Source organism: Nicrophorus vespilloides, unplaced genomic scaffold (genome assembly GCF_001412225.1).
Source record: "Nicrophorus vespilloides isolate i.1.1-1 unplaced genomic scaffold, Nicve_v1.0, whole genome shotgun sequence".
NCBI lineage: Eukaryota > Metazoa > Arthropoda > Insecta > Coleoptera > Silphidae > Nicrophorus > Nicrophorus vespilloides.
In genome coordinates this window covers 44,113-68,382 of record NW_017099948.1, presented here as the reverse complement: position 1 = coordinate 68,382, position 24,270 = coordinate 44,113, and the positions used below count along the sequence as shown (strand labels likewise).

Below are 24,270 nucleotides of genomic sequence, written 5' to 3'. Positions count from 1 at the left end.
AATTTTAATTATTAACAACAAAAAAACAAAATTAATAAAATGCATCTTAACTTTCAGAAAGTTTTCACAATGAGTTTTAATAAAATTAAAAGTTTAAACACAATATTTCATCTATCAAATTGTAAACTTTGAAATAATTCCAAAAATTACTTTGGTAATTAATAATTATCTTAATATTTACGGATTTAGATTTCATATAATTGACATAATGGAATATTTGTACTCTCGCCCTAATTGAATCCAGGCTTCCCTTAATTTATTGGGCAACTTATTAAGACTTGAAACTTCGCGCATTCTTTTTTCGCTGTTTTAGAAACTATTTTGCCTACTATTCTCTATTTAGCAGACTTAAATAGAAATTAATGGATTTCAATTATAAAACACATAAATTTTAACTATTAACAACAACAAAAAAACAAAAAGTAATTTATAAAATGCATCTTAACTTTCATATATCAAATTGTAAACTTTGAAATAATTCCAAAAATTACGTTGATAATTAATAATTATCTTAATATTTATGGATTTAGATTTCACAACTGTTTTTTTTAATTCTGAAAATTAATATAATTGACATAATGATGCATTTCCAAAATGTGCTATTCCCTAAGTAACGTATGGAATATGCATATTATGAAGCAAATGGAAATGTACTATGACATATCGAAATACTAAAACGTTTGTCAATTAAACACAGCGATCCATGGAAATGGAGGGTTTCACGCTACGGAGAGTAATTACATTACAATGGCAATTTTTCCGTAATGGATCCTCTCATTCTCTTCGGCTCGGCCGAGCCGAAATGTATGTGATGCATGTACGTATTTATATTTCTCTTCGATTGCCGTTCGGTGGAAGGAACGTAGGGCAATGGAATAGAAAACGCCAAGTGCCCTGGGGGGGCTAGTGTTAAGGGCGGAAAATTGGATGCTTTATGAAATTTCATGTTTGATGCCATTCGCCCCCAGGACTCCTACAAATTGCAATAAAGTTAACCCGTATACCTGAAAGCAGGAGAGAGAGAGAGAGCTAGAGAAATGTACTGAACAGAGAGGGGAAACAGCGAGTGCGAACAAGCGTTAGACGAATTAACTAAACCGAAGTTTATTATTTAATCAATTTGAATTTCCCGCGAAAATGTTTCGTACTTATTAGTGGATCCCTAATGCCGTAAGCATATTTATTTTTCATATGCATACAAGTTATGAATAAATATGTTTTGAGTCAATATTATTAATTTAATAATTTAATATACAAAATCTTTCATATAATATAAGATTGAAGACTCAATGCTAAGAGGAAATTAAATATTCATTTAAGAATGGACGAGAAATCTTAAATGTAATTTTTTCGGTTGGGTTCAGTTTATTTTTTAATAAAGAAATATTTGAATGGAGGTTCCTGCGGCTGCTGAGGAGGCGAAAATTTCCGTATGTTTCATTTAGATTTTCTGCTTTCCATTCGGCGAGAAATTGCTTTTTCCTTCTCCCATTTTCGCCGGCATGAATCAATATAAATGTGGTTGTATTATTCAATAAGTGCTTTCCATAAGGAGGGAAAAGCGAACTCAATATAAGAGAAAGAGACTTCTCTTGCAGTAGATGTAATTGCGACATTTACATTGTGCAATAAGAAATTTGCAAAGTTTGATTTACAACTTTCTGTGTATATTAGGAGGTAACCTAATCTCTAACCCAAACTAACCTAAACTTATGTTTTACCCTAACATTATGTTTTGACAAGTTAATACTAAACTTTTTGTTTGCTCATTACTAGTAGAGGATTAGCATAAATCGGTTATGCAATTTGAATAAAATTAATCGTTTTGCACGTAGATATTTCGGATTTAACGTGCAAAAAAATGATGTATATGCGGATTCCTGGGAATACGTATTTGGAGAGCATTATGTAATGCGTATTTTCGGCTTTGCATTCCGAATTACTACATATTATATTTGCACACAATATAAATTCACAGCATAATTATATCCTTCGGGCAAACATCCGCGCGCGCTTTATTTATCCAAGAGATTATTAATTACAACGAAAATTCGTTATTAATTTCATAGTTGGAAATTTGGCTTTTCACAATATTTTATATATGAAACGAATTCGAATTTAATCTGTATTTCAATTGATATTTAATATACGCCAATAATTATTTATCAATTAGTCAACGTGTGCAGATATGCATTAATATCATCCAACATATTTGCTAATTGCTTGATTTTAATTAAAATTTATTTACTTTTACATTTACTTAGAAGTAATATTTTATTAGTTATAAAGTTTATTCAGTTTTACCATCGCAGTTAAATGTGTTTATTTATTATGCAACATCTAAAAAGAAACACTCTTTTTCAAGCTTGAAACGCAATCTTTTCAAATTATATTCTTTGATATTTCTTAGTTAACTTCTAATTTAATTACAATAAATTTTTCAAGAAACTCATAGTTTCTCTTAAGTTAATATTTAGTGTAAATAATAATTTTCGTTTGCAAAACAGGTGTAGTTTAATTTGTTCCGAGGCGAAAATGGTTGAAAATATATGCGCATTCATCCCTCTTGCTAAATTAAGCTTCGCGGCCGTAATTCATATTCATAAAAAGGAAATTATGCGTCCTTACTTATTTTTTTTTCCGTTTTCTTCCTTACTTTCATTTACATTTTGGCGGAAAGTATAATCTCGTTCTTGGCGGGGGCCTCTGGCCAGTTTCCTCCACCTTTTCCACCCCCTTGAAGCGATGTAAATCACGTATATTAATGACGGTTATAACTTTTCACCAGCATCTCTGCTCCTTCCTTCATCTTCCTCCATTCTATCTCCTTAATGATTCGTCCCTTTTTCTGTTTCTGCCCGCGTCTTCAAACCTCCTCCTCCTCATTTAATCCCCCGTTATTTATTGTAAAATTTTACGAGGCGGATCAACATCACTGGGCTGTAGCAAAACGGGGGGTGGTATCTCGGTTGGGGGGTGAAAACGTGACGTGACTTTATTAAATTTCAGAGATTTAATTCAACACACCAGACATTTCATAAACCCGAAGTGTATATTAAAATTTGCCTGCATTCATAACATAATACGATATTAATCGATAAATTCGTATTAAGAAGCTTAATTTCGCTTTAAATTTTTCAGCAGCGTGAAAGATGAAATCCCCTATTATAATATTACGTAATTTTGATCCAATTAAATGTTGTTCATACCATACGAAAGTTCTAGTGTTGTAATTGAACAATTTAACTTTTAAACAAGATACATATCGAAATGATCTTTAAGAGCTCACGGTTATCGTTATGTAAGGTCACGTTCCGAGCGGATTCAAATATGATCTCCAGTGAATTGGACGGAGGCGTTTCGCTCGGGTAATTTAAGTTTGGAAAGCAATTTCGTCTGGGACAACAAGTAAATTTTTCCAGATGGAAAGAAGTGGAAGAATTCAAATCACCGAGCATAGAGGACATATAAAAGAATTATAGATCTCGATTACCTGTAGAGCACTAAAAATACACGAATCCTCCAAGTTTATTTCATTTTCAGCCTGAAGTACAAAGGGGTGGAGCGTTTCGGGATTAATGGAAATCGTGTTTAATGTTCCGCAGCAAATGTCTTTAGCAGTTCTAGAGGTGATTAGCTCGATAAACCGCATAAATCAATTTGCAACAACGCTACGAAACAAAGTACTTTATCAATGTACCGAAATTCCAAATACAATTTATAATTGGCACAAGCTTCAAATTGGCATCAAGAACATACTTTAAAGCATTTATATAAATGTATGGGGATAAAAAAGAAAGTTGTGATACTTTGCACCTCACTGGAAAAGGTTATAGTGTCTCATCACGTCAAGTTGTTTCATCATTACTACGTGGAGCTCTCATCAAAATTAATGTCGTCGGGGACTTCTTACGGCCCCATTCGCCTCAGCCAAGCTACATCTTCACACTATTAAAATAATGTTAACGGCACCGCACTCAATGTTTCTTTTCTTATTATATAATATTCATTCCCCGGGCTAAATGGCTTTCGAGATGGTGGCTTTAAAACCCTTTAAAAGTTACATAACTGCAACGAAATGCGCACAATTCGGTGATGGTGTCCGTCATCATCATCATTATTGCATTATCTCCGGCATATCTAGTTCTCGCCTAGACTGTTTAACAAAGGACGGGCCATTAATTCGGTCTGGATTTGAACTTCGAACCCGTAAGATCATTGTTTCCTATTGATCCAAATGGATTGTCTGTGGGGTTTGTGTATGTCTTGTATAAATTCCTTTTCAGGCATTCCTGAATCCCCCCGTCTCTTGCGCGTTTCGGATTATAATGGACCGACGATCCGGTCATCATCCCTTAATTCACTATTCGCAGTAATTAGCGGCCCAACTCGAAAAGTTCTCTGACATCTGTCATTCCGTACTCGACGTTCGGTTACATTCAAACCCTTTACAACATTCAAACTTTTATTCTACTAAACCATTTAAAAAAAAAAAGAACAATACAATTATAAATCGCAACAGTTTTAATAATACAAATACAATTTTATATATTTATACACAATTATGAAATATTTGTTGTATATTCTGAAAAATGCAAATTTAAAACGTGCATTTTAATAATTCATTGATGTTAAATACTTGCTGCAGCTTCCTATTATTTTTTCTTTGCCATTTGCAAGCTTCTTACCTATTTTTCTTTAAGTTCGTTTTAAATCCAGGAAAGAACGGTCACAGATCTCAAGAACAGAGCAAACTCATTGAAATATTCTTTTTTTTTTCTTTCCAGAGAATTGCAGATACACGAAAGGACAGTGGTCGGAATGCGATTCGTCGAACAACATGCGCTCGAGGACATTGACGCTGAAGAAAGGAGAACAGACATGCGAGCCGGTCAAGACTATGCAGAAGAAGTGCAAGAAAGGTGAGTTGCATATCATCCATCATACATACCACTCTTTGTATACCATGAGGTTGCATTTTCAATATAAAAGTAAAAAAAGATTTTGCTTTTCTTTGTAATAATTACTTTGTTTACCACTAAGAAATTGATGGTTAAGACTACTATTGAAATATGCAATGTACCGTTAACCTCGATTTCTCAGATGAAATCAATATCTTAAGGGAACTGCGTTTCTGCTTCCTCCATTGAATAATAACATGTCTGGTTGGATTTCCATATTAACTGGATGCTGTTTATCGGATGGAACGTAGATGTTTGATCCATTTCGCTATGCAGATGTATCACGAGGTTCGGCCCCAAAAGGTTCCACTCGAATGATTATTTCGTTCACGTATTTACTTATTACGCGATTATTGCCAACAAGAATAGTGAATACTCCCAATTCCAGATTCAATTATGGTGGAATCGCAGCACCGAATTTCCCCTCATCGGTATTTGCATTATCTTTGTCATATTAGTTACAATCCACTGGGCCGGTATTTCCAACAATTGTTTCAACATGAAAGCGATTATAGCACTCTAAAACTAAGTTCCAATAACGTTTAAGAATATTTTTACATACATTTATTTTTTAATATTTAACTTTTCGTCTTTGCTCTTTTAGTAGTTTAAGATTATAACGTCTGGAGGATTATTGATTCTTGTATGTTCTAAGAATACCTCAAGAGACGGAAACAGATGTTTCTGCGATGTTTTCTCTGAAGCCATGCAAATACTCGAACAATACGTAATTTTAAACATCCTACTGGAACATGGTTTACAATGGAGCACATATATGGAATAGTGATTAATGTTAATGTGAACCTCAAAGTGCAAAGTTCAATTATGTGTATACTGAATAGTTGTGATATATATTTGATATATGAATTGTGTACAGCTTCCGTCAAAGCGATACTAGTATAATAGTAGAATACAATTAATATAGATCAACCAATATATCAAAGTCCTGAAAGAAAAATTGATTTGAATTGCAATTTACTGTTTATGATGATTCCAAATATCGATTTAATTATAAGAATAGAATGCAGCTATTGACATTTATTCATTCATAATTTAATCAAGATCAATATTTCATATTTTTTATACTTATACATTTATATTACAACAATAAAAAATACACTTTCTATACAATATTAATAAAACAAAAAGTTAATTGCTGCAAAGGACAATTGACCATAGATTAGAAATTAAATTTTATTTATTACAGAAAAAAATAGAAAATTTTTGATAATAGTTCAAAATCTAAGTAATTTATTATTTTCTACCGCATTATCGTATTTTTTTTATATGAAATATTAGATGATTACAGTTGATAATAGTTTATATATTGTTGAAATGGCATCTGAAATGCGGAAGTTTAATTGTGCTCTACCATTTGTTCCATATATTTGATAAATGAATGCTGTGGGGTTTCAGTTTAGACAGCGCAATAATACCAGATTTCAATGTATATAAACTTTCGGGAACAATATATCAAAGTTCTGAAAGAAAGCAGATCTCGATTGCGGAGAATCTGTATTTATGGTGAGCTTAATGAACTTTGCGTCCAGATCTGGAGATAGTCGGAGAGAGGAAGATATTGGAAATTTGCATGCATTACAATGGTATCAATTCCGAAACCCGTTTCAGGTCGGTTTCAGATATCGAAACGTCGATCAGGGTATGTGCTGTATGTGGCGGAGGTGTTTGTGCGTGGATAGCCGAAAGGGGTTGGCTCCGTGGTCGGGGTTAAACCTCCCCCCGTGCAAATGCAATTACCATCTCGATTAGTATGGACTTTATGCGATTACCGTGTGCTAAATTACGTGTCTTGTATCATGCATTGGAATCCCTTGTTCAGTCCTTCCTCTTCCTTCCTACCTCTTCCTTCTCCTCCACCATCCACAGTTTGGGCAATAACTCGCTAATATTTAAATTAGTCCACACTCAGAACCAAGATTATACACACAGTTGTGCAACCATCCAGACCGATCGATCCTCATCGCATTGCACATTCATTACGGAATGCCACCAGGCTCCGTAATTATTAAGTAAACAGTTAATTGCGTTCGAAGCCGCCGATGGCAATGATCCCACCAACCCCAACTCCTTTCGCCTACGAATTGCATTCGAATGAATATTAAGAGATCGTAACAGGAAATTACCCGAACTCACGAAACTCTCCCGCCGTTTACACAACTCCTCCTGGGCTTTTCTTTCATTTTCTTTATTCCCATTTACGTAACGATAAACGTTAATTAGCTTCTTAATGGGTACAAAATTTGTCTGCATTTTTTCTCATTATTTTTTCATTTATTACAAAAAAAAATCTCAATTAACTTTAATGCCTTTAATATTTTCTTTTACATGGAATAAATTCAGTTATTTTTTTATATTTTCAACAACTAAATTATATAGAAAGTTAAATGATAAATATCAAGTAACGAATCACGAATATACTTTTACCAAGATTAAATTATAAAGTAAGTCAATTAATACTTCAAATTCTATATTAATTAAAAGCTATTTCTATTTGCAAATTAAAACGAATTTAATTAAAATAATTTCACCCATTAATTACAAATAAATATTGGGACATAGAAACAACTAATTAATATTGTAATTAAATTTTCCTAATTATTACGAATTAATCAGTATGGTTCAAATGAAGTGCTCAAACGTTTGTGTATTTATTGCTAATGAAGCCTGACTAGTGATTAACCCAACTGAGTATATTTGCATAATTAACTAACAACTATTTTATATTTTAACAATAATTCATAGATTTTATATCGAAAAAACGATTTGTAATTATTTATTTCAATCAGATTTAGTACATAATTAATGAATAAAATAAAAATAATTTTATTGTACATGATAAACATATAATGAAACACAATTCCCAACAATAATTAATTATTATATAAAATATATAATTACAGAAAAGTCCGTTCAATGGTGACTGTTTTAATACAAATATAAAATAAATTAAATTTTAATTATTAATTAATTTTATACAAAACCAATTTATTTATTATATAAAATTAAATTGTCTAAAACAAACATCAGATATAAATTTGTAATGATTTTTTATAAATGAAACATGATTATGTCAAATTATATAATTAAGTTGCATGCATACAAAAACTCTATTATTCATCAACTTAGAAAAGTATTCTCAGACAGTTTTAACTAATTCTCCGTTTGTTTTCATTCAACGTCGAAAGAAACATTTGCGGAGCAACAAACAAAACGTGAATTTATTGCGCGCATTAAATTGCATCGAGAAAACCAAAAAAAAAGCAATGTCTGCACAAACAAACATGCTTCTAGCTAAATTTACCGTCGTCGTGTTGTTTCGGACATTTACACTCTTGTAAAACGGCTGCTATTTATTACACGATAAATCCAGACTTTTTGCACGAAAAAAAAAAATTTAAATATACAAGTTTCCTAGCAACAACACGAACGTGAAACTGAATTCCGTATTAATTAAAACTCTTGCTGTTGAAGTTATAATGAGTTGCATAAGCTTACTATATAATATTACATTATTAGTAAATTATATTGAAATTACTACAATTACTTACATAATTTATAAACATTTTTAAAGATTTGAAATGTTTCAATATTTTTTATAAAACATCGATGATCTTTAAGGATTTTTGAATAGGTTTTAGAATGATTTTCTATCTTACATTTCGTTTTCTTTCAAAACTTTTGAGTTTCCTAAACTTAATTTTAAGTTGCTACCTTTTCACTTCTTGTTGTAATTTTCCATATAGGTGTTTTACTTTGACGCTGGGCATTTTTGTTAAAAGTAGTCTTGTTCATTACTAAAATTTTTCTAAAAGTTTTCTATAATAGTTTCATATCGTTGTTTGAATTTATAGAATAGAAAGATTGTAATTGTATAAAATGTAAAATAGTTGAATAAATAAATGTATTTTTGTGAGAAATGCAATTATATAATTGTTGTATATAAATAAGTTTAAAGTGAATGTTATATTTATACAGGAGACGCAACGATACGTCTTTAAATAATTGCTTGGAATAATGCATAAACAAGCAATGAAGATACACATAAAATATGGCAAAAGGACATAAAAGCGGAAGCGCACAAAAATATTCATACATTTGAATAATACAAGTCGAGACTGCAGAAGTCCCCTTCAGTTTTCGCTTCCCCAATTCCGTCACATTGTATTTATCTTATTTCGCTCTTTCTCTCGAGGGTAATAAGTCATGGGTTGAGGAAAATGGGCCGAAAAATCTCCGCGAACATTGATTGATCCGATGGAAGGATCCATCCACTCTCCTCTCTCTAAGAAGGCAAACAAAGAACATTTTACACGAAACACAAATCTCGTCCTTCGAGGATAAATAAATCCCTGTTAAAAATGTGCTGGGTTTACACTCGTGGGTGTGTTTATTTATTTATTTTTTCGGGGGTTAGTAGGAAAGAAGAAAGTTTCAATCCCGTTTTGCGTCGAATAAATCGGACATGAATCGCGCAATAAATAAAATAGTCAAAGTCTCTTGCTCTCTGCCTCGCAGATAAATCAAACGGGCATCTCTTCAACCTCTTTTATCTTCTTCCCAGAGGTTACCGAAGGTGATCCGAGACGTCTGTATTTGTTCCCCATCAATCAACCGATGTAGTACTATCTAAAGCGACGCGTTGATAGATTCCGAATCAAGAATTTTTTATTTTACTCTTTTATCAATTCAATGGTTTATTCATTATCTCTGAACGACAACGCATAACTTAAATCGCTTCTCATTGACAACTTTTTTTTGGGTCAATAACTTCCTCGAGATACTCCATTATTTCATATTTAATTATATAAAACATCGCTACGCGATAAAATACAATTAAATTATAGTTACAAAACAAACAATTGTAGTCATTCATAATAAATACATACTAAAAAATATCGTACATATCGTTGGTTTAAAATTGGAAATTTTATAAAAAAAAAAACTGAAACTTTTAATATACTTTTCATAGTTAATATTTTATTAACTTTTGCTCAGGAAAGAATTTTGAAAAAAGAATGAAAAATTTTCAGAAAATATTAAGTTTAACTGCTAACAATGTTAAATAAAATAAATTATAAGAAATTTTCGAAAAATACGTTTTTTTTATTTAGTGCTAATGAATCCTGACTAGAAGTGAGTATATTTGCATAATTAACTAACAACTATTTTATATTTTAACAATAATTCATAGATTTTATATCGAAAAAATGATGTGTAATTATTTAATTCAATCAGATTTAGTACATAATTAATAAATAAAATAAAAATAATTTTATTCTACATGATAAAAATGTAATGAAACACAATTCCCAACAATAATTAATTATTATATAATATATATAATTACAGAAAAGTCCGTTCAATGAACGAATTATTAATTGATTTTATACAAAACCAATTTATTTATTATATAAAATTAAATTGTCTAAAACAAACATCAGATATAAATTTGTAATGAATTTTTATAAATGAAACATAATTATTTCAAATTAAATAATTAAGTTACATACAAAAACTCTATTATTCATCAACTTAGAAAAGTCTTCTCAGACAGTTTTAACTAATTCGCCGTTTGTTTTCATTCAACGTCAAAAAAAGGATTTGCGGAGCAACAAACAAAATATTTTCAGAAAAGATTAAGTTTAACTGCTAACAATGTTAAATAAAATAAATTATAAGAAATTTTCCAAAAATACGTTTTCATTCAATTTCACAGTGCAAAATGAATAAAGAAAATTGTGTACATGAAGTATTTAGTAGTGATTTAGTTCTATTGAACATCTTTGTTATTAATCAAATTATTTTAAAAGCTTCTGTTTTTAACAAATTCAATCAAGTGATAGTGCATTATTCTGAAGTTACTGACATCCGCAAGACTGGAAACCGACTCGGCCCATCTGTTTTGCATGCTGAATTACGTAATGTGTTTTTGCGTATTTTTTCTCCATTATAGTAGTCTGCGAGAGGAAATGATTTCCGGGGCGGAGGCGGCGCACTAGGGGGAATAGACGGCTCTCTCACATTTTCCGCCTAGGTTGGAAAGTGCAGAAGCACAGAGTGACGAAGAAAAATGGTACCGGAATGAGATTGGGCTTTGCTTTCGTCGTCGTCGAGGGGCGATATCGCGCCGTTGCAAATTATTGTTGCCCCATTTCCCGTTTCCATTCCAACGCCCCTTTTTCACTGTGTGTCTCGCACACAATGCAGGCAGCACATTCAACCCCCCAAAACCGGGGGCGGCTGTGTTCCATGGGACTGAACTGTTATTGGGCCAGTTTAAATCGTAATGCAGTGAAAACCGCAGAGCGTTAGGACGGACCGGAAAAAAAACGAAAGGGTTTTGTATGCATGCTGGTGATGTGTTGGAGGAGAGAAGTGCCGGAACCTAAACTGGAATTAGTTCTGGCCAAGTTTCAGACACGACCCCGGGGGGACCTAAAAGGGGACGTGCATCCCAAGTGGCGTCATTATTTCAAGGATTGTCTCCACCAAAAAAAAAGGGACAACATCTCCAGTTGGGAATTGCTAATTGAGAATTAAGATAGTATTATTTATACCTAATATTGGTCAAATTTGAACTGAAACTAAATAATAAGTATCAATAAATTAGCTAGGATTATACAACATTTTGAAGATGAAATGAAAATCCAATAATTACATCCTTTACTAAACATAAAACAACTATAAAAATGTTGTAAAAAACTCGAATTAAATAAATGAAAATAAATTCTGCTGATCACAAATATACATAAAATTTGCTACAATTATTTGAAAACTTGAAATGTGTGTGTGTTTTATAATAAGAATATAGCCAATTTAATTAATTTATAAAATGTAATTTCATTAATAATATTTATAGGCCAGAGATACATGTATGTAAAGAAATATAAATTCCAGCAAGTAAAAAATAAAGATTGTTTTTATTTATGAATAAATATTAATTTTGTTATTGTATTTTGTATGGAAAACATTTTTTCTAATGGTAAAACTTATAAGAGTATGTGAAAATTTGACAACTTCATTCGCTTATCTACGTAGTAACTTCAAAGCGGTTTCTAAAAATTGAATAGCAAATTCGCTTAAAATTATCAAAAGGCATCGCTCTTGCGTAAAAGTAATCTAAAAGGAAATTGCTGTATTTCGTCGGAAAGGGAGGAAGAGGAGTAGGAGAGTTCACATTGTGCTACATTGCGATATTAACAGTTGGCTTTCCACGCGAAATTCGAGAGGGGAAAAAATATGATTGTTATGCGAAACCCGTAATGGCGCCAATAACAATATCCACCCTTGTCATCCGTTGAAACATCCATTTTTGCGGAGCCGTCGACGCACGTATAGCATTTAATACCGCGTGAAATTGGAAATGATATATCATTTCGTCCGAAAAGTGGAGCGCGAATAAAAATATATACGTATATAGAAAGCTTTCTTCTCTTTCTTTTTTTCTAATAAACCTCTTCGCTTTCATTGAATAATTGAATTTATTTTTATGCAATTTTGAGTCGTGAATCGGGGAGATTGGAAAATGCGGTGAACGTCTATTATGTAAGTCCATACAGATGGAGAGAGAGGCTCTCTCTTCCTTTCGAAGTCCTTGCAGAAAGCCTCGGAGTGTGATTTTCCAATAGCAAACAGGATTTCGTCGCACGCTCTCCTTTTATATATCATCCCCTCAACGAAGATCCTCAACATGTGGAAACGTGCGGATCGATGTGTGATGCCTTTGAAAATAAATATTGCCGTAAATCTTTTTCGGCAGGACTATTTGTGTTGTACACCTATACACATCCGGTTTTCGTTTCCTCTCGAGGTGGCTCTTCGCCAAAGCGGAAAACATGACGGATCCAGAAATAAATCCTCCATCGAATCCTCGCCAGAACTGCGAACGCTAATAAACCGGATTTATGATCTAATTAATCCTGCATATTTTCGCTGCCGAAAATTTCGCGTTTACCTGTATTAGCTGGGATTACGATTAATCGTCTACCGCCCCTCGCATTTCATCTAAGCTCGTATATTTCATGCATAGATTTTAAATTACATTTGCACCAAAATGGGGAAACTTGATGTAATATATTAAATCATATATGAACTTATAAACAAGAAATTACTTATATAAACACGTTACGTCTCTCATTTTCACCATCAAATTTGATGTGCTACGAACAATTTCCATTATACATTATTAGGGTTATGCAAAACGAATTCCATTTCCATTGGAAGCACTTCATTTAAGCAAGAGATTTTTTTTTTCATGTCGCTCCGACCTTTTTCAATTAGGCGACTAAATTCAACCCTTAATTAAAAGGAGGAGGGAACTTCACTTCACTTGTACGTATATTTCGAGGAAAAAAAACGCGAAAAATGCTCGGCTCGGCTCAATTAGTCCTGATGTTTTTTCGTTTATGCATAAAAATATGTATTTAAATGACTACAGACTGGAAAAAAATAAATGAATAAAAATTGTGGGGCCTGGCGCATCCGCCAAAACTCGATTTTCCGCTTCTACGGTTGCGCACTTTTGCATTCAAATGCGAGACCGCATTTTTGTTCTCTCCTTCTTCCATCCTCGGCCACTTTCATACGAATGGGAATTATTTGCGTGGAAACGAGATTGAATCTATGGTACTTTTACCCTTTGACGAGTAAATACTACAACATTTTTCGCTCCGATTTCAAAGGCCGATGTTCCTTTTTTTTTGTAATTTTCACAGCTCACTAACTGAAATTTCATATTTATCCAGTTATAGCACTGAAATCCAATATTTTTATTTTTACAAAATTTTGTTTCAAGTTTTTTCTCGTTACCAACACTAAATTTACAGAACACTTGAATTTAACATATTTTTAATTTCTATAATAAAATTAATTTAATGAAAATAAATCTCATTTAATTATTTATAAACTATTAATTTTTACATAAATTATAAACAAAGAGAAGCAAAATCATTGACATTTTACTTCAAATGATTACAGACATACAAGTAAAAATAATATTTAAGAAAGCTATATTATATAACATTGTCCAGTTTCTTATATAAATTTCTTTGTGGTTGCAGCTTGTAGATACGAGAAGGGAACTTGGGGTCCTTGCAATGCCCAAAGCCAGATGACGCGGAACGACAAGTTGAAGCCCAACTCTGATTCTTCGTGCGAACAAAACAGGCAGGTCACGAAAAAGTGCAAATCGAAGGGGGGAGCCAAACCGACGAAAGGTAAAGGTAAAAACAAAGGTATTACACATTTCATTCATTCCATTTCATTTACACATAATCAAGCGATATAAATAACTTATTAACAATTACATATTTACATATATAAATTGATAAAAAAATAAATAATATTTATATTAACAAACACTTTCTATTTGATAAGTTATATAAGAATTTAGGAATTTAAAGGTCTTGAAGTTTTATTCAATTTAATGCTTGACCCAAAGCTATATACTAAATTTTGTAGTTCAGAATTTGTGGAGACCGGACTCTGTAGCCGTCTCAATTTTCTTGTCAACGCCTTTCACAGTGGGGTTCTCTACATACCGGAAAGATTAATGACCCATATATACGATCCCTTGAAGATCACCGACTCGAAAACATTGTCCTTGCTGAATTTCTGAATAGACCATCCACCCAAAACGCATTACACTCAATTGAATATTTATATCAATAAAGATTGACTTAATCCAAAAAAAGTGTAAATTCAACAAAAATCATTACAAATGCAATAAACTTTAACCTGTTTATATATATATTATATTTTGTACTGATATTGACGTTTCACATTAATTAATATAAATGAAAATGATACTCGATTGGAAAGATGTGATTTCCTGAAAGGTTCCATCAATTATTGCATTTCCCCTTTCTGTTTCTAAGTATGCCCACGCCCTTCATCACTCAATATCAAAGAGTGTAATTGCAATCCCATTTAAACGCGAGTATTTCTTTGCTGATCCTACCTCCTGTTTTTTTCCCGTTTTTCGTTTCCGTGTCGACTAGGAAAGAAGTAAATCATATCTGGATGAAAGGTCCCAGCACCGAAAACTGTCAACGAACGCCTTAATAGAGAATTTATTTTGCCTCCCTTTCATCCACTTAATGCATTCTTAAGCGTTTCCATAATTTAAGGGCTATCCTATACCGCTTTTCCTCCACGTAACATTTTCTTATTAAGAGTATCGATCGATTTTAGATATACACACTGAACATGAGAAATACAGTGTTTCATCTTGTCTTTGAAGGATTCTAATATTTAATTAACGCGCGTTGCCGGTGGAGAGGAAATGAATAAATAGCTTTGTTTGTTTCAGTTTGAAGCGAAGCTTTACAAGTTAATTTAGTTAGTTATAACATAAGATGGAAAATTCCCGAGAATCGTATTGTCAATAAGTTGGAAGATGCTGTAGGAAAGGAAAGCTCTCTTTCTCTATCGAGTATAACTAAATTACAACCCCTCGGGCGCGGCTCCCTTAAGATTTATTTCCCCATTTGTTTAATTGACGGAAAATAACGAATTTAAAATGCATTGGACTGTTGCTAGGCTCACGCTCCCTTAAATTGCTAGAGCGTACCTTACAGGAAAATTTACCGCCAACCTTCAATCAAGTTCCCAACCCCTATTAAATATTCAACGATTTTTTCAGTCTGATTAGACACGTTGAAGCTCTCTTTTTATTTCCAGGTATATTTCCAACATTTTATCAAATAATAGAACTAATAGCAAACTAAAAGAATAAGGAAGGTTAGGTTTATAATTATATTAAATTATTATGACGGAATTATACATTTAAATTGTAAAGCAAAAGATTCAAGTATATTTTCAATATTATATCAAACAAATATACATAATAAGAGAGCATTTCAGTCTGGATCAGGTGAACTTCTATCGATTTCAAAGTAAAACCAAAGGGAATAAGATGCAATATACTTCAATTAGAAGTGGATGTCCCCTTTGCGATTGGGTAGTTTTGAGAGCGCAGCGACAATGCCTCTGGTTCGTCGTAAAAGAGGGGCTCCCTTTCATTAATCGCTTCCTTTGAAACTCATCTTCTATTTATCCGCCAATGTAATTCAATGCATTTGCTCGAGTTCTAATTTAAGTTGAAGAGATTTAAACACACTTTATTTGCTTATAGTCTTTTCGCCTTCTCGTAAAAAAAAATCCTTCATCTCATTCGCTTCATCCATTAGGTGTTTGCAGGGAGAAACTTCTAACCCAGTTTTATTACTGCTTTCGCTATTTAATATAATACGTGGGGCGTGGGAAGTTATGTTTTCTGTCATCCAAGAAAACCGGAAATCGAGTTTCGATAATACCATAACCCCACGCCCTTCGCTAGTTAAGTTTTTTTTTCCGTGCCAGGAAGAGCTTCCACTCCTTGCCCTCGCAGAAGAGAAGCTCATTCATTATGACCCTACGTGATTTTCGGCGAGACGTGACGTCACGCCACCCTTAGCTCGCCTCGTCCTTCTCCTAATGACGGGGAGTTTTTCTATTTTTTTTTCTACCACCCCCCCTCGACGAGAAAAAAAGGGTGGCACTGGATCCCGAGAAATTAATGGCGGAAATATCCGACGATCGGAATTCATTACGGGCGATTTTTTTATCCACAAATAAGAAGACGGGAAAATAGCGAAACAGATGTGGATGAGAATACTGATTGGATTCATATCTTTTCCGTGACTTGCGTTTGGTATTTAATATTGAGATAGTTTATCTTGAGGAATAAATCTTACATCAAAATGGAAAGAGTCTAAAGTTTCTTTCAAAACATTTTTTAAGAAATTTAAATTCTTCATAAATTATTAAGAAAATATATCAAACTATATGATTAAAATATCAATAAAAAAAGGGGAAATAAAATCAATTAGTTTCGTAATATTTGATATTATTGAAGAAAAGTATATAAATCTTACATAAAAATGGAAAGAGTCTAAAGTTTCTTGCAAAACATTTTTTAAGAAATTTAAATTCTTCAAATTATTTAGAAAATATATCAAACTATATGATTAAAATATCAATAAAAAAAGGGGAAATAAAATCAATTAGTTTCATAATATTTGATATTATTGCAGAAAAGTATATAAATCTTACATAAAAATGGAAAGAGTCTAAAGTTTTTTGCAAAACATTTTTAAAAAAATTAAATTCTTCAAATTATTAAGAAAATATATCAAACTATATGATTAAAATATCAATAAAAAAATGGGAAATATAATCAATTAGTTTCATAATATTTGATATTATTGAAGAAAAGTATACAAATCATAGTGAAATATATATCTTATTACATATATTTGAGAATATTTATGGAACAAACGATAAGTTTTAAATCGAATGTCTACTGAGACTACAAAGAATACTTCGATACGAGCTAAAAAGCTTATATTATAAAATATTTCCATAACAATGTTTTATTTACAAAAGATTCCGCTTTTAACCTTTAAGATTTATACAAAGGCTTTACGTAATAAATTATATTTAAAGCAAACAAAAGCCTGGTTTAATGCACGTTTCTTTTTAGTTTCTTTTTTCTCCTGCTTTTTATTTACATCGTGAATTTTGTCTTTGAAATGAAACTATATAAATCCTCTTGAAATACAAAGAGTATTTCATTTCATTCATATATTTTTAAGAAACAAATTCCACCTACATCCTATTAAATTAATATTACTTTTACAACAAAAAATCATAAGATTAAATCACATAAATTTCTAATCTTATAGTAATAGATTTTTTTATTGAAACCAATATAATATAAAGTTTAAAAAAAAAAACTAGAAATAATGAACAGTATATATATATTATATACATACCAATATAAAAGGATGAAAATCTTATTTGTACTGTGTAGCAGACCGGATTTTCTATATTTTCTATACATTATATAATACCTGAGCCCTTCTGAGAACAAGAAACCCCACCGGAGTCGTTGCACGGTCCAGATTAAAGCCATATTCAACGTGTTCGGGTCTCCTATTTTCAGATTGGGGATTTACTTATATGGCTCTTTTGAACTACTTCTATCTGACACATAGTGCATATCGATATAGCATAAACACAATATCTTAAAACATATTTACTCTACATTTGTCGCAAAATCCTTTAATCCGTCCATTTAATAAATTTGATATCATCACTAAACTAAAACGTAAAATCAATAAAATGGAATTAAAATGAAATTAAATATATCTAAGAAGTAAAATATTGCTTGTATAATAAAGTATGTACATAAAACAAAATGTTTGTGAAATAGTTTTTTAAGCTTTGAAGATTCTTTATGTAATATATTTTTATAAAGCAAAAGTTTTAATAATTTAAAATGCATTTTCAGTAAATAAACCATGAGTTTGGCACATATTGCTTGGGAGTACAGAAAAATGCTGCTCGTCGCGAAAATTCGAAACAGATATTGATACCTTCCTGAAAGGCGGATGATAGAATTTTCATGCGACGATGATCGATACGACGTGGTTCTTATTTACATTCGAAACAAAGATGGGGTGGAGGGATGATGATTGATCTGAGCGGCACCGAGGGTTGTGGGTGGATATGGTTCTATTTTCCCTTGACGGAAATTGTTAGTTTTTCATTTTCTCTCCACGGCACGCTTCACCAACAAAGATATATCGCTTTCCAATATTTACAATACGAATTATACCCACATCATATCAACATACGCATACCCAATTTCATCCCCGTTTATTTTTTTCTAAATGTATTTCTTTCTTCTGTTTCAGCGGGACGTCGCAACAACCGCCAGTAAAGAGTCAACTTAACCAAAAAAAAACAACAACAAGAATATAGAACCGATTCCTGTTATCCCCAACTGTCTGGTATTTCCATCCCTTAACATCTACAACCTCCCACCCCCTCTCATCATGAATTAAACACACGGGACTCCATTTTATCGTCGTTTTCTTCCTGTGGGATTCGGTTCACTGCCACCACGTATTTACCATTCCCCAGATATCGCACGTCAGAGTTTCAAAAATAAAGAAATCACAGTTAATATCCAAAATAATAAATTTCACTCAAGCCAATTCCCAGCCTCCTCCCTGTATATACCAGTTTTTTGTTCTCACTACTTTCTACACTAGGATGGTAAAATCAAAAAAAAGAAAAGAAAAGATGATTAAGAATAAAAATAAACATATGCTATAACCACAAGTTTCTAAAATATGAATGTTTAGGGCGCGTATAAAGGAACCCGATCTACTAAAATAAACACTTCTCTATCTCTCTAGTTTCGTGTCAAATAACATATGTAGTGTGACCCTTGACCCAACCGCATTTAATAAGTGTATACCACCGAGTGGTCCTCCTAGACCACTCGCATTTAGTGTCTAAAAAGAAACCTTTGGTCTATGCTCCAGTCCCCCAGTTCATCCCCCTCCGATTCCCAACTCACATGAAGTGTATAGATGTTCTCGTTGTAGGGTGTACAATAGTATGGAATAATCATCGAAGCAGAATACTTACTATTATTATATTGATGTAATTGTTAGTTTTAATGGTAAAAAAAAATATAATAACACCCCACTCCCCATTTAGGATTTATTCTAGTTCAGATTTAGGAAACACGCATTTATCAAAGAATATACATTAGAAACAGAATCTTCTCCCATTGAGAAATAAAATAATAATAATAATAATATGTAATTCCCCTCACAACAGTTTATCCATTAATTGATATTTTTTACTTATATAAATGTGAATGTGGTTATTCATAATAATTATAATATAATAATAATAATGATATATCATGTATTTGACATATTTAAAAAGACTTTCGAAATAAAATAAAGAGATACAAAAATAATAATAATAATGAAGTTTCAAAAATCTAATCGATTCCCGTTCGTTTTTCTCGATTAACTCGTGGAATTTTAATTGAGCATTTCTTGGGGCGTCTCGATATTGTTTCATGCGTCCAATTAGATGGCTAATTAAAAAGTTTCGTGCTAATATTGATGGAGAAGTTTTTCCGCTTCTTCGGAAACTATGGACGCGGGCGGCGCGTTTTTGTACTTATTCGCCAACGCAGCACTTCGTAAATACTTCCTCCCATCCAGTCATATAAAGTTCTGCATTTTATATTGCGAATACTTGCAAATTGGAGCCCTTCTTGTAGCGGCGGTTGAGTAATGGGCAGCAGGAGGAGGGCAGATTAAATTCTACGAAATTATCAAGTTCATAATCTCATAAGTACACGTTGATAAAGTTATAATTACCAAAGTAACATTCAATCCTGTTATAGACTTAGTCGGAAGCACATAACGATGTGGTAATGATAAGAAGCACGGGCGCGGCCTCATCAATTCTTATTATTATCAATGGAATATGATGGAGAAGGTAAGTGATTACGTAATTACTGAACGATCATTTAGTATTATATAATTGTATAAACAGTACAAAATTTCCAGATTTTTACTCGTATAGTGAAACATATTCAAAAACACACATAATATGTGTACAACAAATTTTAAAAATGATGTAGCGGGAACGCAATCTGGGACTTCTCTTCTCATCCAATTTACTCTTTATGCGAAACGTCGCTCGTTAAGCGAAATGCTCGTTATACGAGGTACTCATTAAGTATTGTATACTGTTTATACACTTATAAAGGGTGTCCCAAAATTAACGCAAGATTTGAATGAAATAGAAGTTCTTAGTCTTCAGATTGTGATAAAAACTGTGTTTTCTATTTAATTCAAATTTAGCGTTAATTTTGGGTTACCCTTTATAATACTAAATGATCGTTGTGTTATTATAATTCCCAAAAAAAAATTGTTAAGGTCTGTCTACACATCTTCACTAAACAATAGTTACATCATTCTCATTTAATACTAAAGTAATCCAAATCTTAGGTGTTATTATTTCTGTATGAAATTTGTTATATACAACACACTACTAAAACTACCTAGCAGCGACCACCATAAGGAATACACATATACCAGAATTACTGAATAAAGTTTTTAGACTAAAGCTTATATTTAATATCTAGTAAAATCAAAATAGATAATTAACAATGCTCCTAGAAATAGATTTGAAAAGAGTAAGTATTGAAATGTAAACTAAACTAAATTCCTCAATGATAAAATAATTTTAAACAAATAATTTTGTTTTTGTATACAAATATATAGTTAATTGAAATTGTGTATAATAATATATGTTTGTTGAATTCCCATGATTTGTAATCACTAAAATAACAAACAACCCTATTTTTATTTACAAATAATAATAATAATAATGAACCGATTCGAATAATTTGCAACTGTTTGTTAATTGAAACCAGTATTTAGGAAAGTTCATTTTCCGAATTCCCGTTGTTGTTTGTTTGAAACCGCTGAAATAACTTTGTCGAATGCTGCGGATGCACGTATTTTTTGTTTTATATATAATTCTATCACAAAATACAGTTTCGTTTGCAGAATGTAATTAATTGAAAACGCATTATCGGCTTCACCAATTATTAATTAAACAAAAGTAATTACAACACCTTTTTCACTGTATCAATAGTTTATTAGTATTCATTAACAAACATTTTAATTTTAATTAATTAGTTATTTTAATTTAAATTAATTAGAATTATCTTTATTAATTTATTAAGTATACAAAGATTTGAAATATTTAAATATTTCATCCAAAGTTTTTGTTAATTTTACTAATTGTACATGAAAGTAATTATGTAACCTTTCTGAATTATATAGAAATTCTGAATAATTGTTACAAATAAATTAAATATTGCAAACTTGTTGAATTCGATTTAATTTACTAAAATGGACTAAAGTTTAAATGAATATTTATGAAAGTTTTTGTCCTGCAACATTTCTATTGTTATTGAAGAAATGTTTGCGTCTTCCAAGCACTAATACAATGTAATAAGAGCGACCGACTGTTTTTAAGTCCATCGTAAGGACCGATTTCAATCCATTAAAGTATTCTTTCGCAACGAATTGGCATTACATATTTCAACGTTCCGAGAGCCAATATAAACTTATCCAATATTTCGTCGGGATGAAATGGTTCTCCGAAAATTTATACACGCATTAATGTGGTAGCAAACAAATCCAGTTACTTGAGTTGCGCAATAAAAATGCAGATTCGAAGAATTTCGATATACGAAATAAAGATTTACCGTGACAAATGCATCTTCCACAAATGGTAGCTTCGCATAAAGCTTCATCCGACCGAATTTTTTATGTTGTATTTTACGTGTTAGACTCTAAATTTTAGGGCCGACGCTAATTCCGGACGCAATTTAATAATTAGTACCTTCTGCAGTTGGCGCCATTACCATACGAGAACTGGGGAAAACAGTTTCCAGTTGAAATGCGTTAATATAGCAGTATGTTGCTTACATTAGAGCCGGCATTTCAGAGGGAATACATAAATTAGAGCGTTTCAAACATTAATGTTGCCGATGTGATTAAAATTTAGGGGATGATAAAGAGGATGAGAGGCATAGACATCCAATATATGTAAATACTTTTGGAATGAATAAATTCTGTTGGAAAAAGATCATCCGTTCCGATCAGGGAATGTTGTTGAAGGAAAACTTTCTGTTTCCATCTCTTTCCATTTCACGTGCTATGTGTGTACATCTCGTTTCGTTGCCGGCAGCAGCGCAAGTCAATTAAAATCCAACACAACGAGGTTTGCTGAACGGATCCCAGCCACTTGCGAATCGAATTTGTAAAGGAGCAATTTCCCAGTTCCCTCTTATTTGAACAATTAGAGTTTCACGCCTGGAAAATCGATCTGTCCTTCTACTCACAGCAGACGCAAATTAATTTTTGCGAATGAATATACATATATAAAATATACATATTCAACTACAAAAAAAAAGGGATGCATGTACCCGGCGCATACGTCCGAGATTTACTCTTATTTTCTCCTGAAATTATTTTTTTTTTCTCCCCAAGCAAAATACGGTTTGAATTTTAATAACGTTTCGTATATCATGCTCGCATTAAATTCCGTCTGAAAATTGCCGTAATAAATTTTAATATTTATTGTATCATAAATAGGAAATGCGGATCGGCGCACTCTGTGCACGTCGCAATGTATTTTGCAAAATGGCGCGCGTTATCAATAATTGACGATAGTCTGCGCGACTTGAAAAGTGCTGTAATTGGTATACAGTGATTAATATTAATATGTCACGGGATGCGATGATCCTGCTGCTACTCGTTGTCCTCGTTCTCATATACGTACTCATCCGACGCGGATCGTTTCCTCCCATGCATCAACGTGTTTTCAGGTATAAATATTATATGGAGGGTGACTATAATGAGCGTATGGGGTGGTCCCAAGCGTGCACTTTGCGGGGACGTGAAAATTGTATCATAAATTGATGACCCGTGCTTCGGATTAAGCTTTGTCACGCTCAAAATTATCCTTGGCGAAAATATTTTCTATGCTGCTATATATAAATAGGATTCTTTATATAGTCGATGTCCCTTTACAAGAGCTTTGTATGTTGAAGATTAAAAATATATACTACCAACGACAATTTATACTTCAAACATTTTCACCACCAAGACCTAAATATATTAAAGTATCATCTAAACTCTTTCAAATATAAACTTCAAATTAATCCAATAATAACAAAAGTATCTAAAAAACAACTCATTCAAGAAACAATAATACTCAATTAATACAAACTATATAAGTTATAATAAGAAGAGGTTTCGACCTCTTATCACTTATCACTTTGCTTAAGAATTGTAGATAGTAAATGATCCTACCGATATGTGACTGGCAAACAGATCGACAGGACCCAGCTAAATGTGAAGAGGTTTCCAGAAGGAAGGTCATTACCGGAAGAAGAAGAAGGAAGTTATAATAAAATACAGAAAATTCATCCATGAAGTAAATGAGTTGTAATATGCAATAATCAACATTATGAAATATTATACGTGATGGGTCTATATCGCAAGTCCGACAACCGAAATCCCGACGTTCGAAATCCCGACTATATCAAAATCTCAACAACCATAATCCCGACAAACATAATCCCGACTATATCAAAATCCCGACTATATTGAAAATTTTTACAATAACATTTTTAAATTATTTCGGAGCGTAGTCACATTGTGCTACACTTTTATTATTAATAACAATAAATTATTATTAATTTATTTGATTTTGTTGATTTATTCATAATAAACCTTAACATTATGAAATAATTTCAAATACAATTAGATTATTAATTGTTATTATTTATTATTTAGCAATTTAAAAGTCACTACGCTCCGGAATAATTTAAAAATGTTATTGTAGA

At 32.1% G+C, this 24,270-nt stretch overlaps 1 protein-coding gene across 1 annotated transcript in view; it reads left to right on the top strand.

The window, feature by feature from the left end:
• The window catches only part of LOC108566267, a 57,968-nt gene extending 38,460 nt beyond the window's left edge, over positions 1–19,508 (top strand). The window contains exons 3-5 of the mRNA XM_017926069.1: positions 4,788–4,922; positions 14,042–14,215; positions 18,722–19,508. Coding sequence (XP_017781558.1) covers positions 4,788–4,922; positions 14,042–14,215; positions 18,722–18,747 — 335 coding nt within the window. The 3' untranslated portion in view covers positions 18,748–19,508. The remainder of the gene's footprint in view (positions 1–4,787; positions 4,923–14,041; positions 14,216–18,721) is intronic.
• Positions 19,509–24,270: the final 4,762 nt, after the last annotated feature.